We start from the raw sequence: 15,480 nt of genomic DNA, 5'->3' as shown, positions 1-15,480 counted from the left end.
TTTTTTTTTTTTTTTTTTTTTTTTTTTTAAACTTAGCTGAGATAAGGTTAAGAATATAAACACAAGAAGAAATAATTTAATGTACAAGTTGTCTGTTTGAACAAGGCAAAAATAGATGGGGAAAAAAAATCCATACCTTGTAGATCAACTGAGAATAATAATCTGAGACCCCTTCAAGGGTGGCACTGCCAAAAGTTCCTAGAAGGCGATTTCCACTATTACATTGGCCACTGCCATAAGGAAGAAAGTGTGCAAAATTCACTCCAATTATTGGTTCCATTAGAGGAAGCAGAGAGAGCTGCTATTAAAAAAATGTAAAAGTGACACAGACGATAAATAGAAAGCAAACACTGTTACAGCATTAATTATCGTCTTTAAGCAAAATAGCAAGACTCAAAGAATTATGAATTTAAGGCAGAATATTTAAGGTCCTTTCCTCCTAAAACAAATTATCAACATACTGGATTATATTAATGAGGGAAAGTAAAGAATACTAATTTTATATGTTATAAAAATATGATAGAAATTCATCTTTTTTATTATAGCCAAAGCAGGTAATTAACAAGCAAATAAATTTGCTTTTTGCATATTTCTGGGATTTATTGCTCCCTCCTCCCCCCCGCAAATCAGGAATGGGGATATGCTGAGGGGTGGCACAATTGATGTTACATTAAATTCAATCAACATAATTGTAGCAGTAGATAATAATAATCAATGGATCTAGAACCAGGAAGACTTGAGTTTGAAACTAGCTCAAGTAACAGTTGCATGATAAATTTCTTATTCACTATCTGTTCTCATCTGTCAAATGGGGATAATATTGGTATCTGTCTCCCAGAACTGTTGTGAGAAACCAAATAACATATTATTAGTAAAGTGCTTTGTAAAACAGAAAGCTCTATATAAATGCTATTTTTTTATTTAAAAACAAGAATGTAGTGTGTATGAAACACTATTTTAGGCACTGGTGAAGATACAATGTTTAAGACATGTCAATGTCTTTGATTTGACAATGATTTAAAAGTATAGGGAGAATCTATAGCAATCTCTGTGTGTAGAAAAATCATTCAGTTCTATTTTCCTGGTTTCTCAAGACCAGAGGAAATAAATCATTTTACCTGTAAGATTGAAATTTTAATGAAAACCCAATAATCACCGACTTCATCCATCTATGCAGGAAAAATCAGGCTTTTATTAGACCTTATCATTATTATTACATATTAGGCCTTCTATGAGTAGGTTCTACCAGAGGCAGTACTACATTGCCATAATAGGTAGGGAAATGATAGATAATGAAGTTGGTATGTGTGTAGAATCAACCTCAATGATAGTCATTTTTCAATGAAGTTGAAAAAGAGAAAACTTCTCATTCTAACCTCAAAAGCAAAACAGTTGTGTTGATTTCAAAACAAAAACTATATAGGTTTATATATAGTTTTCTCCCAAACCTCAATGAACTGCTTCTAATAATTCACCTGTTTCACGTGGGCAAATGTGTCTGTGTTAGAATAAATGGATTGTTTTTCCTCTTCATCCTTTTTTCTTTTCTTAGATCGAGGTGCTGCCTTTTCTCCAGTCCTTTGAGTCCGTTTGCTCCGTTGCTTCTTGGTTTCATTAAGTACATCTGTTTTGGTTTGCAGGTTATTTCCACATCCAAGGCCACCTTGGATCCGATTTCCTGGAGTTGGCTAGCAGAAATATGAAAATCAAGAAATAAGAATGGACCATTCATGCATTTGATATTTATTGCATGATATTTATTACTCCAACCCATGATTCAATTCATTTAGTGACATATGGTGATGAGGAAGATGGCCAGTAGCAACAAAAGAATTTGTTTCAAAGAGGCTATTCACATTTGGGGACATTGTCTTCAGTTCAATACACTAAAGAACAAAAAAAAAAAAAAAAAAAAAAGAAAAAACAAGTACTTTTCAAATGAGATCAAAATAGAAAACAACTATTACCTTTTCAGAGTCTGACTATGCATTTTGCTATTGCTAAATAGAAAGAAAAACCAAAACAAGGAAGATGATCAAATATAGAAGTATTATGGTCTATGGTCTGGGGGTTATGAAACCCAAGCCATCTTAATCTACTTGGGTAAATCTTATTCCTCCCCGATAGTTCTGATATACAGGGTCAAAATTTGAGAATAAGGGCACCTAGGAAATACATTGGGCAGTTTTAAGAAGCTTTGAGAAGCAACTAGAGTATTCCTCAATGAAAGAGAGAAAAACATACAACACAAATGTATTATATTGACCATTCAAATTATAATACTTATAAACCCAGAGCCATACATATATTGGACAAACTTGAATTAAATCACATTAGACACTTCATGTAAACTTTGCATCTCCTTTTCATTACTTTGTGGCTAAGTATTAAGAAGTATTCCTTTTTTGAGGAAAAAACATTTTCTTTTTTGAATCTAGATGCTTCTCCTTTCTCAAACTAAGGATTTGAAAAACTATCCAAAGAGACTTAGATAAAAAGTCTTGAACATTCCAGTTATGTGTGGAAAAGTATATAATACTTAATAACAATCATCAATGAATTCAAAGGACACTTACAGATTAAGTATGTGAAAATTAATTCCAGGAAAAAGCAGTATTTGGTACTTGCAAGACAAAAATTAAGTAATACCTTTAAAAGTACTTTTGTTAACTGTAAACTTATTTAAATGCTTGCTGTTATTACAGAGAGGTAAGAAAATCAAGGCTCAGCCCTAAAGAAACTTTTAAAGTAAAAGCTAAGAGTACATACTTAGAAATGGGTCATCATTTTTGTAGGTCAAAGATTTCTGAGCAAAATATACTACTCATGAAAATCTAATGAAGTAGTAAAGCTAAAAATATCTTTGGTTTATTGTGAAGGCTAAAAAACAGCAGGTTTAATAATCTGGATTTTTGGAGTCAGTATTAAGAGAAATAGGAATATCTAACCTTAGTTAATTACAGCCAAAATCAATGTGTTAAATTATTAAAGCTGGCTCCCTGATTGTGTGATATTAACCAGTATTAATGCAGATTTGGGAATGGAAGATAGCATAAAACACTAGAGCATTTTTACATACCATTCTCATCTTCCTCCACTACTTCTATTTTCCAGCATGCTTCTCTATTCTCTATTCTATAGATCAGCAATAAAGCTTAATATTGGTTTACATCTATTTAACAGAAATATTAACCACAATAAACTATGTTAATTTCATTGAGTATTTTAAAGATTTGTGATTTTAGTAATGTGGCTATTCCTTTCACCAAGGCAGATAACTTCTTAGTGCTTTTAAAATAAATTTAATAAAGGATCTTCTTGAATAATTGTGGTCAAACAAAACAAAACCTAGAAATTAACTTACTGGAAACCAAATCTGGCTAGGATACTCCTTAGCAAAAACCATATAGTAGATTGTATGTATCAACAATTTGGTTCTGCATTCCATTACAAAATTACTCATTAAAAGTCTATGGTAAATAAAAACGCGACTCTTGGTAGTGATGGGATGGGTATGTGTAGATAAAACATGCAAAGCAAAGTGTATTATCACTTTTGTGAGGTATTCTATAGAGTTTTAAAAAGATGAATGTAATTCATTAGTTGTATAATATATTTTGAAATTCAGCTTAATTTATAATAAACTAACTAGATTTCTTAATGTATCAGTAGCTAGAATGCTAGTCTTTATTCAGAAAGACTCAGATTTCACCATCTGATACTTTTAAACAAAAGAAGTCACAACAAGACACTGCATCTCACTGAATCCCAGTTTTCTCATAAAATTGATAGAGTATTTATGTCATTTATGAGGTGAGAAACAAATGAAGTTTCAGCTATTATTGTTAAGAATTTAACAGTATCTACTTTTAAAAACAATTACTGCATGAAGCAAGACTGTCACATAAGTTCACAGATTCTTTTCCCCCCAGTTACCAAGATAATAATAATTACCCTTTTTCCTCTCTTTAATTGAACAATTGAATAATTTCCTCTTAATACTAACGATTCAGATATTCCCAAATAGACAGCTTCAGGAATTTATCTCCAATTCTTAGATGAATCTTTTACTGTTATTGCACAACTTCTACTTTTCTAAAATCAAGCTTTTTCTACTACACCTCTTCTATTCACCATTGGAACAACCATTCATCCATTCTCCTCTAACAGAATACCAAAGTGTTGTTACTTGTCAGACTGGCTAGAATGACAGGGAAAGATAATGTAGAATGTTGGAGGAGATGTGGGAAAACAGGGACACTAATACATTGTTGGTGGAATTGTGAATACATCCAATCATTCTGGAGAGCAATTTGGAACTATGCTCAAAAAGTTATCAAACTGTGCATACCCTTTGATCCAGCAGTGTTACTACTGGGCTTCTATCACAAAGAGATCATAAAGAAGGGAAAGGGACCTTTATGTGCAAGAATGTTTGTGGCAGCCCTCTTTGTAGTGGCCAGAAAATGGAATCTGAGTAGATACCCATCAATTGGAGAATGGCTGAATAAATTGTGGTATATGAATATTATGGAATATTATTGTTCAGTAAGAATGACCAACAGGATGATTTCAGAAAGGCCTGGAGAGACTTTCTCTCTCCAGAGAACTAGATGCTGAGTGAAAAGAGCAGGGCCAGGAGATCATTATATACTTCAACAACAATACTATATGATGACCAATTCTGATGGACCTGGCCATCCTCAGAAATGAGATGAACCAAATTGGTTCCAATGGAGCAGTAATGAACTGAACCAGCTATGCCCAGGGAAAGAACTCTGGGAGATGACTGAGAATCATTACATTGAATTCCCAATCCCTATATTTTTGCCTGCCTGCATTTTGGATTTCCTTCACAGGCAAATTGTACAATATTTCAGAGTCCGATTCTTTTTGTACAGCAAAATAATGGTTTGGTCATGTATACTTATTGTGTGTTTAATTTATACTTTAATATATTTAACATCTACTGGTCATCCTGACATCTAGGGGAGGGGGTGGGGGAGAAAGGAGGGGAAAAACTGCAGCAGAAGGTTTTGCAATTGTCAATGCCATAAAATTACCCATGCATATAACTTGTAAATAAAAAGCTATTTAAAAAAAAAAAAAAGAATACCAAAGTGTTACTCTTATTTCTCAGTTACCTCTCTGTTCTCTCTTGCATCTAGTTCCTAGTCACTTTAGTCTAAAGCAGGTCTTTTGGTCACTCAACTGAACTACTGGAATACCTTACTAAACAGGTTTGGCCAACTACTATTCTGCGTTGCCTTAAATCAATCATTCATCCTGCTGGCATTTCTCCTTATGCACAGAGTGGATCTTTTCAATTCCCACATTACTTCAATAGCTGTGTATTGCCAAATACATAAAATCCAAACACTTTAGCCTGGCATTTATGGTTTTCTAAAAATATTGTACCACTCTACCTTAAAAGCCTCTTTTCACAAGATTTCCTTCCAAACATTTTACATTCTAGCTAAATTTAATTATCTGTTCCTTTTGCATGCTCTAAACCTTCTCATTTTCCTGCTTTTGGTCACAAACAGATTGTGGTAGGCAAAGCCAAGATGGCAGAAAAAAGACAGGATGGGGAAGGAGAATACAGCCTAAAAAGAAAGGGCAGCAATCATATTTTCAGATAAATCAAGAGCAAATATGGATCTACTTGTAAGAGATAAGTAGTGAAACTATATCTTGCTAAAAAGTATCATAGACAATGAAATAATATCAATAAGTAGACAAATATGGTAGTGATAATTAAATCTGGAAGAGGCAAAATGGAGAAAAATTCTATAGACCCAATTTCCCTATTGAATATTAACACAGAAATTTTAATTAAAATACTAGCATGGAAATTGCAGCAATGTCACCAAAATCATACACTGAGATTAAGTGGAATTTAAGCCAGAAATGCAGAGAGAGCTGGTTTAATATTAGGAAACTTGTCAGCATTACTGACTATATAAATAAACAAACTAATAGAAATCATATGATTATTTCAATAGATGATAAAAAAGCTTTTTTTAAACTAAATTCAGAACTCATTTCTAATAAAAACCAGAGAGCATAGGGAGGAAAAGCACTTTCCTTAAAATGATAATATCTAACTAAAACCATAAAAAAAAAAATAATGTATAATGGGAATAAGCTAGAAGCCTTCCTAATAAGATCAGGAATAAAGCAAGGATGCCCATTATCACCATTATTATTTAGTATTATATTAGAAATGTTATCTATAGCAATGAGAAAAAGAAATTGAATCAAAATGGGCAAGGAAGAAACAAATCAATCTTTGTGAATGACATGATAGTGTAAGATGAAGAGAATCCCAGAGAATCAAGTAAAAAACTGCTGAAATAATTAACAATTTTAGGAAAGTATCAGGAAAACCCTCCCACAAAAATAACTGGCATTTCATATATTCAAATAAAGCCCAAGCAGCAAGAGATAGAATGAGAAATTCCATTTAAAAGAATTGTAGACAATCTATCAAGACAAACCCAAGAACTTTTCAAAACACTTTTCACACAAATCAAATCAATTCTAAACTGAAAAATATCAATTGCCCATGGGTAGGCCAAGCCAATATAATAAAAATAGTACTCTACTTAAGTTAATTTACATATCCAGTGGCATGCCAAACTACCAAAGAATTATTTTATAGATCTAGGAAAAAAAAATTATTCTGGAAAAACAAAAGGTCAAGAATAGCAACAGAATTAATGGGGAAAAAAGAATCCAAAAGTAGATGGCCTCGTTGTACCGGATCTCAAACTATATTACATAGTGGTAATTATCAAAACAATCAGATACTTGCTAAGAAATAGTGTAATAAGTCAATGAAATAGATTAAGTGATCATAGTAGTCTAGCATTTCGTAAACCCAAATATCTCAACTTCTGGGAAGTTTCTTTGACAAAACTGTTGGAAAAACTGTATGGCAGAAATTAGGTATAAACCAACATCTCACACTCTCTAGGAAGACATGGTCAAAACAGGTAGGTGATTTAGATACCATAAGCAAATTAGGAGAGCAAGGAATAGTTTATTTAACATCTATGGAGATGGGAATAATTAATATCCAAAAAATAGGGAGAATTACAAGATATAAAATGGATAATTTCAATTATATTAAATTTCAGAAAGTTTTTCACAAAAAAAGAACGCAACCAAGATCAGAAGGAAAGCAGAAAAGTAGAAAACAGTTTTTACAGCCAATTTACAGTTTTCCTCAGATAAAGGCCTCATTTCTGAATATATAGAGAACTGAATCAAATTTATAATAATACAAATCATTCCCTAACCAATAAATGGTCAAAGGATATGAACGGGCAGTTTTCAGATGCTCTATAGAAATTTAAAAAAAAAAAAAAATCGCTCTATCCCTCTAAATCATTATTGATTAGAGAAATGTTAAACAATCCTGAGATATCACTTCACACATATGAGAAATGATAAGAATGAAGAAAAAGTTGACCTATCATCAATAAACTGCTGGTGGAGTAGGGGACTATTTCAATCGTGCTGGAAAATGATAAGGTACCAGACCGAAAGAGCTATAAAACTATCTATACCTTTTGATCCACATGTAGAAAACCTACATAGCAGCTTTTTTTGTTGTGGCAAAGAATTGGAAACCAAGGGAATGCTCATCAATTAGGAATGGCTGAACAATCTATCGCATGTTAACTGTGATGGAGTACTTATATATTACTATAGGAAAAGATGAGGAGCTTGGTTTCAGAAAATCATGGAAAGACCTATATGAACTGATGAAAAGTATAGTGGGAAGAATGGGGATATCTATAGATAGAACCTTTTAAGAATCCTAACAGATATAGATATAGATATGGTTATAGCTATAGTTACAGCAATGTAGTAATGACATAACAATGATCAATCATCAAAGACTTGATACCTCTAATGCAATGATCCAAAACTATTCCAAATGATTCAAGCTGAAAAAAATGCTATCCACCTTCAGGAACAGAATTGATAAATTCAGAGTATCAAGTCAAGTATAATTTCTCTCTCTCTTTCTGAAAAATATGGCTAATATGGAAATATTTTACATGACTTCATATGTAAATTGATATATTATCTCAGTGGGTATGGGAGGGAGTTGGAGGATAGGACAGAATCTGACACTCAAAATTTAAAAAAAAAATAGAATACAGGGCAGCTAGGTAGGTGCACTGGACAGAATACCAGCCCCGAAGTCAGGAGGACCCAAGTTCAAATCTGATCTCAAACACTTAATACTTCTTAGCTGTGTGACTCGGAGCAAGTCATTCACCCCAATTGCCTTAGCAAAAAAAAAAAAATAATAATAATAATAATAATTATAAAGTCTAAAAAAGAAAAAAGAAAAACAAAGGAAAAGAACACTAATAAAAATAATAAATTGGAAACTAATTTTTTAAAACACTGTGATAAAAGAAAGAATACTAATTCACTATTGCTGGAACTATGAATTGGTCCAATTATTCTACGAAGCAATTTATAACTGTGCAGATAAAGTGACTTTAAAATTTGTATAATTCCTGACACACAGAGATCCTTGATGCTAGGGATATATTCTCCAAAGAAGTCAAAGAAAGCTTCCATATATGCCAAAATATTCATAATGATACAATTTACAATAGCAAAAAACTCAAAGCACTATTGACACATATGTATTAGGAATATATGAGAATATTGCTATGCTGTAAGAAGCAATAAATATGATAAAATATAGAAAAGCATTTGAAGAGTTCTATGAACTAATATAAACTTAAGCAAGCAGAATCAGGAAAAATTAAATAAACAAGATAAACAATTTAAACTAAATGTTGATAAATTATCATACCAAACCGTGGTCCCAAAGTAGTAGTATTAGAAAGATGACATCTTCCCTTTGAAGAGGTGGAGAAATCAAATATAAACGTGAATGACAATAGATAATGCTATACTTTAGTGCTTCCTTCACCATAATAATAGAATGCCAGATATTTAAAAGAATACATATTCTTATCGACAAAACAGTACCCTGATATCAAGAGGAAAAGTATTAAATCCAGTAGGTGTAAAATTAACTCATAGTGAAAAAAGAAAAATATAAGAACTTTTGCCACAATGACACTATTTCAGAACCCAGAGGAAAAGTATAAAATTATACCCAAAGAAGAAAAATAGAGTATTAATATTCATTTGGAAAGAAGCTTAATATTTAAATTAAGGAATAAATCTTAAATAAGCTAAGCTAAAATATATTTCTAATGCCATTGGTCACAACAGAGATTTTGGCAATAAATAAACCTTAACATCAACATGACTATGATTACATCACTCAAATGAAAAAAGATTTTTGTTAGTATCCCTTGATGAGTATTCATTAAACAAATTTAATTAATTTTAATCAAATAATTTATAAATACATCTTCTAGGCAAGGATTAAAGAAAAGATAAAAATGAACAAGACAACTAATATTAAAATCAGCAGATGTAATAACCATCTAAGGTGTATCAACAACTATTATGTAACACTGTGAGGGATACAAAAACAGAATAAGCTATTGCCCTGTCTCTGGAAAAGCTTTTGTTCTAATCAAGAAATAAATATAAAGTCATATAGACCAACATAAGCCAGAATGGCATTTCTTCCACAACTGAAGCACAAACGGATATGGAGCTAGGGAGGAAGAAAATATTTAGAGGTAGATATATGAATTATAACATCAAATAACAAATAACATCAAAGTGTTACATTTACCTGTAAGAAAGCCTTACAATGTATAATCAGTAAGAGTTTTAATGTGCTAAATGTCCATTAATGAAGATAGAGCTTTATTTAAGGAAGAGCTGGTTAAGATAGTGAGCAGAAAAATTAATATAAGACTATCATAATTTAATTTATAGCACTCTACAGGACAATATAGGGAAGTGGAAGTGAGGAATGGAACAGTGCTATCTATAAAACAAAAAAGGATACTGGGAAGAAAAGATTCTGATGATTATTAAGAATTATTGAAACTTACCAGACCTTCAGCTGATTTATGCTTCTCTACTAATTTATTCCCAGAACCTTCCTCTTCTAATTTCAAGCTGTCTTCAGATTTTTTATTTAAAAGGGAAGATGTCTTTTTATTTTTCAATAGATGTTTCAAAAGTTCATTCCCTGAATCTCCTTTTGAGGGAGGAACACTCACTAACTGGGTTGGACTCTGAGCAGATGAAATAGATGAAATAACTTTCTCTTCTGTTTTAATGCCAGTTTGATCCTCCAGTTTAGGCTCAGTTTGGCCAGGACACTGTTCTGCCTCAGCCTTTTCCAGTTTAATTTCTTGAATATTTTTAGGGACTTCTGAGGTGAATTTTACAAGTTCTGTGTCTGGAGTAGACTGATTATGTAGATTCCTTTGTGAAAAGCTACTACTGGAAAGATTGTCTTCCAGTTCTGAAGATGGCTGATTTATCTCCTCATTAGTAGCTGAAGAGTCTAGGGGTTCTGCTGACTCTTGCTCTACCAAATGAGGAGTGAGGTCATTGGGAGTGACCACTGTTGGAGTTGAGGTAGGTTCTGAAATACTTGGAGTTGGTGGGGCAGTTATATCTGAATGTGGAGTTGATGGTGCCTTTGTTGACTCTGCATCATCATCTTTCTTTTTTTTCCTTATTCTTTTCTTTTTCCCTTTTTCTTCTGGAATTATATCAGAATATAATTGAATAAGTGACTGGCTCGAGCCTGGATAGTTTTGTACATGAGATACAGTAGTCTCCTGACCACATGGAGGACCACTATTAGTTGTCTGTGGTGCTGTTGATATCCCAGGAGTAAAGGCAGGCCTTATTTGACCTTGTGGAAAATTGTTCCCAGAAAGATTTCCAGGTGGTTGTTTGACAGAATGGAAAGTCGGACCACCACTAAGAACTGGTGGCTCAGATCCAAAAGGGGCAGGGCCTATGTGCCTCCGTTCATTGGTCTGCATAAAAGATTGATTGGGGGGTGAATTCACAGATCCCTGTTGCAAACTTTGCTGCTGTATTACTTGTCCCATTTGTTGTTGATGTTGTGGAGATTGCTGAAGTGGTCTAGGTATGAAATCACAGGGTAAGTCAGAATTAAAAAATGGAATCTGGGACAAAGATCTATTATTCAAATCTGATCCAATCATGCCATGCTGCTCCATTTCTATCCTCTGTTGTAAAACTCTCTGCCGGTCCACTTCTTGCATGAGTTGAATTCGTTGCCTTTCCTGCTGCTCTCGTAAGCGTTCCTTACGTTCTCGCTCTTGAAAACTTTCACTGAAGGGATTATTGTCATCAAATTCTACTCTGGGAGGTGGACCACTCTGTGGATTTGAATTTGAAGTAGAGCCTGGGGCTGGAACATTGGTCTTTATTGGTATTGGAGGCATTGGAGGTTGTATTCTTGAAGCACTTATAGGCAGGCGAGGAGGGGTATTTGTAGGCTGCCAACTTGGCAAATTTGGCATTCTTGCAGGATTGGCCTGATTAGGAATAACAGATGTATGCTGTTGGTGTTGAAGCTGCTGTGATGCTATGGGAAAATTTGGCTGACTTATTGCTGCTGGTGACCCTCCAGGAACCATTGTGGACTGAGGCTGGACTCCTGGAATCAAGACAGGAGGAGCCATTGCACATTGCTGTTGTTGCTTGATTCGGTAATCTTCAATGAGTTCAGCATGCTCTTTTTGTTGTTTTCGAATCTGAAAAGACAGGAATTGCATTTATTTGTATTCAGTATTCATAGTCCATTAATTCATTAAATACATATTAGTTGAGCACTTACATGAAAGGCTTGGTAAATGGTTAATAGAACTCAAGGGACCATATTAAATAGAAGGGACTTAGTTGAGAATAGAAGTATTTTTCTGGGACAGCACGAGGTTTAGACAATAAAGTTTCAACAGTAACAGTTTTAGATAATCAGTATTCTTATCACTAGTATTTAGTTAGTCCTCTTATCTACCCTACAATGAACCTGATATATCTTATATATAACATTTTATCTCATTGACTGAGTAAGAAACTAGAGTACAGACAAAGAGAACAGTGACTCAAACTCTTCCAGGACCACACCACTTTGGAACCACTGAAAACTTACAGGATTTCCAAAATTAGCTTGAAAAAAGTGAAAAAGCAGGAAGCTTAGTACAGTGATAAATCTATTTCCTTGGGGGAGGGGTGGGAGGGGAAGGAAGGGAAGGGCAGGCAGAGCCCAACGTTAATAAAGATCAAATTCTAAGTCAAGAAGGAGGCTAGAAAAATGATCAAACAGAAAAGAATCTGACTACAAAAAACTATTATGGTGACAGGGAAGCTCAAGACACAAACTCAAGGACAATGACATGAAAAACATATGCAAGCAAAGTCTCACACTGAAACACAAGCTGGACAGAAGCCCAAAAAGAATAAAGCTAAAGAAAGATTTTTTTTTTTTTATAAAGAACCAAAAAAATGATGTCCAAAATCAAACAGGAGCAGTAAAGAAAACCATTGAGAAAAGAAATGCTAGTCAAAGGTAGGAAATTATGAATAGAGAACTAATAACTTATTAAAGCACAAAATATCACTAAAGAATTCCTTGCAAAGCAGAATTTGCAAAATGAGATACAAAAATGGTTATTTAATGACTTCAAGTATTCTAATTGAAAGATGAGTCTGATAGGAGGAAGGAAAATATCTTGGGACTAGGGGTGTAGGATGCAGAAGAGGTAACTGTTGGTAATAGTTACCAAAATCTGATATGGTGATATTTAGATAGAATACACATTTTAAAGAGAAAAGGGGGTTGGGGAGTGGGGAGAGAAAGACAGAGAGACAGAAACAGAGAGGGAGAGGGAGATTGTTGAGTGTCCAAAGTAAAATGTTAACTAGAAGGGCAGTAATGAATCAGAAGTATTTGGACTGCCCTACTATGGTAGGTATATCAGCTAGTCTCTCAGGAGCTGGGTATTCCCACTTTCCTGGTACTAAACACTGCTGATAATGAATCTTTTTAATGATCAAAATCAGTAGGAAAATTTAAAATAGACTATTAAAAATTGTTGATGAATAAATATTTCCTTTGTCCAAGCTGTTACCTGTTCTAGTCTTTTTTGAACCATACTCTGCTGCTCTGTAACATGCTTCAGCTGTTCTGCATCTTCTTCTGGAAATTCTCGCCCAGCTTTTTTAGCAGTTCGTTGTTTAGCAGAAAGAGCCTTTTTTGATTTTCTGTGCTGTCCAATTTGTTCTTCAAGATATTTCTGTTGCATCTGGAGAAGCTTTTGGGTATCTTGAAGCCATTCTTCATACTGCTTTCTTTGTGAATCATCTGGGGAAAACATCAAAATTGTACATTTACTAATATTAGTGTATGATTGACATAAATGCCATTAATCAATTTTTTTTCAAATGCTGGTATTTTGAAAGAAAAAAAAAAGCTTAACTAAAGATTTTTCAATGTGTATAATATGAAAATTTTGAAATACAATGAAGAAATTACCAAATTTTAGAACATTATTTTGTTTTAAATAGCAAAACATGTGTGCTTGGAAACTTGATCTATTATCACCTATCAAAAAATATATAGAAATAAATGGATTTTAAATACATAAAATGTTCTAAAAACGAATATTATATAAGAGTAACAATAACATGCTATTTAAATTACTTTTCATAGATCCTCAAAGACTTTCTAAACCAAGTTATAGAAGATTCCACCAAGGTCCAGTGAATGAATAATTCTTTCACTTTTGCTACAGTTTACATAGTTGCTCTACTTTTAAATATAAAGACACATTGTTCTAAAGCTGTAATAAAGCTAGGTGGTCTTAGAAAAGCCTATTTTAATTTAGAATTAGATAGTCTAAGCAGATGTAATTGATGATAAATATAAAATAAATTCAACAAAAATATCTGTGGATTTCATATTATAAAATCTATAAACAATCAGAAACAGTTAAACACTAAACTCTCCAATATGTTAACAATTAATCACATTCTTTCTGTTCCTTCCTACCCCTACCCCTCTCCCCATACAAATATAGCTTTTCTTCATCTTGTAATGTCTCTATTTTAAAAGGGCATTTCAATTCTTTCCACTGATAACAAATATACAACAATAATTTTATCACAGTATAAATTCTGTACATGCCACTTTTTTATGTTATGGTAATACAGAAAAAGAAAAGAATGTAACTTTAGAAGGATCCGAGCTAAAAAAAAAAAAAAAAAAAAATCAATGTTATAGAATATCATTATACATTAAGAATTCAACTACAGTAAATGGGCACAGTAAATTCAGAAAAAGCCAGTTAGAGAAGTTTGGTATGTTTTTTAAAACTATAAAAAGATATTCAAATTATAATTATGGCATATCAGAATTCAAAATGTCAGATTTGGGGGTTTATTAGTAAATGCAAAGAAATCTAGTGCATGTGACTGTCACGTCCAGTCAATCAAATTTGGAAGGGATTTTCAAGAACAGGCTTTTTCACAAGGTTTCAGAAGTTCTCCTTCTGGTGGAATAAGACCTACCGCAAGGAAAGCCTTTCTGGTTTCAGGAACCAGGAGAGCAGAGGTGCGCAAAATGAAAAATAATGGTGAAAAAAAGTTAGCTAAACAATCTGGAAATTTCAGAAAAGTTCAATTGAGATTGAACTTTAAAAACCTATTCTGAGTCTCTATTGAGTTCCCTGAAGGTAATTCTGTAACACATAAGAGGTATGCTGCATTTCTGACCTATATAACAAGTTGTAACCCAGTTTGTTTCCTAGGTATATTCCCATTATTTTTCCCATGGCATATCTTTTTTTTGAATGTGTGCATTTTAGATAGAAAGTCTTCAGAAAAAAAACAGGCATGACTCAATATGATAATGTATAAATTCTCAAGCCATGAACAGAGTTCAATATATGTAACAAGCAGGAATAGAAAATGGGCAAGATGATTTTTCTAATGCAAATACTCAAATATAACCAATTCCTCACACATATTAATGCATCAGAAGTAACTAAAAAAGCAAGCTTAGTTGTATAGTGGTAACTGAGAAAGACCAAGGGAGAATACATATATTGTAAAAACAAAAACAAAACAACAACAACAAAATCCCCAGAATCCATGTAATTTGTTAAAAGACTTATACTTACTGACAAATCCTGGACCAAAATTTGGAGGATTAGGCCTAGAAATCTGAGGTGTTAAACTGCCATCCTAAAATAAGTAAAATATATAAGAATTTTTTTTTATAATCAAACATTAGACAAAAAGAAAACTAAATAGAACTGGTAAAATATTTATAAAAAACAATACAAAGGAGTTAAAATAGTTTACTTTTACAAGGTAGAATGAATTTAGTAGTCTTATTTTAGATCAGGTCAAAATTACTTTACTCTTTTCATTATTAGGTAATGTAGATTAATGCAGAAAACTGAAGCATTCTTGTGAACTCTTTGAGTACTTGAGCAAAGACTGGCAAACTTGCATTTTTCACTT

General features: G+C 32.9%; 1 protein-coding gene across 5 annotated transcripts in view; it reads right to left on the bottom strand.

Moving 5' to 3' along the window:
- Positions 1 to 15,480, bottom strand: part of KMT2C (lysine methyltransferase 2C) — a 248,676-nt gene that overhangs the window by 28,175 nt on the left and 205,021 nt on the right. For 4 of the 5 annotated variants that reach the window (XM_052000663.1, XM_052000665.1, XM_052000667.1 and 1 more), the window contains exons 43-47: positions 15,135 to 15,198; positions 13,086 to 13,318; positions 10,017 to 11,708; positions 1,476 to 1,688; positions 137 to 301 (exon numbers count right to left, since the gene is read on the bottom strand). In XM_052000663.1, the coding sequence (XP_051856623.1) occupies positions 137 to 301; positions 1,476 to 1,688; positions 10,017 to 11,708; positions 13,086 to 13,318; positions 15,135 to 15,198 (2,367 nt within the window). The remainder of the gene's footprint in view (positions 1 to 136; positions 302 to 1,475; positions 1,689 to 10,016; positions 11,709 to 13,085; positions 13,319 to 15,134; positions 15,199 to 15,480) is intronic. The other variant, XM_052000666.1, reaches the window with a different exon arrangement.

Source organism: Antechinus flavipes, chromosome 5 (assembly GCF_016432865.1).
Source record: "Antechinus flavipes isolate AdamAnt ecotype Samford, QLD, Australia chromosome 5, AdamAnt_v2, whole genome shotgun sequence".
Taxonomy (NCBI): Eukaryota; Metazoa; Chordata; class Mammalia; order Dasyuromorphia; family Dasyuridae; genus Antechinus; species Antechinus flavipes.
The sequence above is the reverse complement of the archived record's forward strand: the minus strand, read 5'-3'. Positions and strand labels throughout refer to the sequence as shown.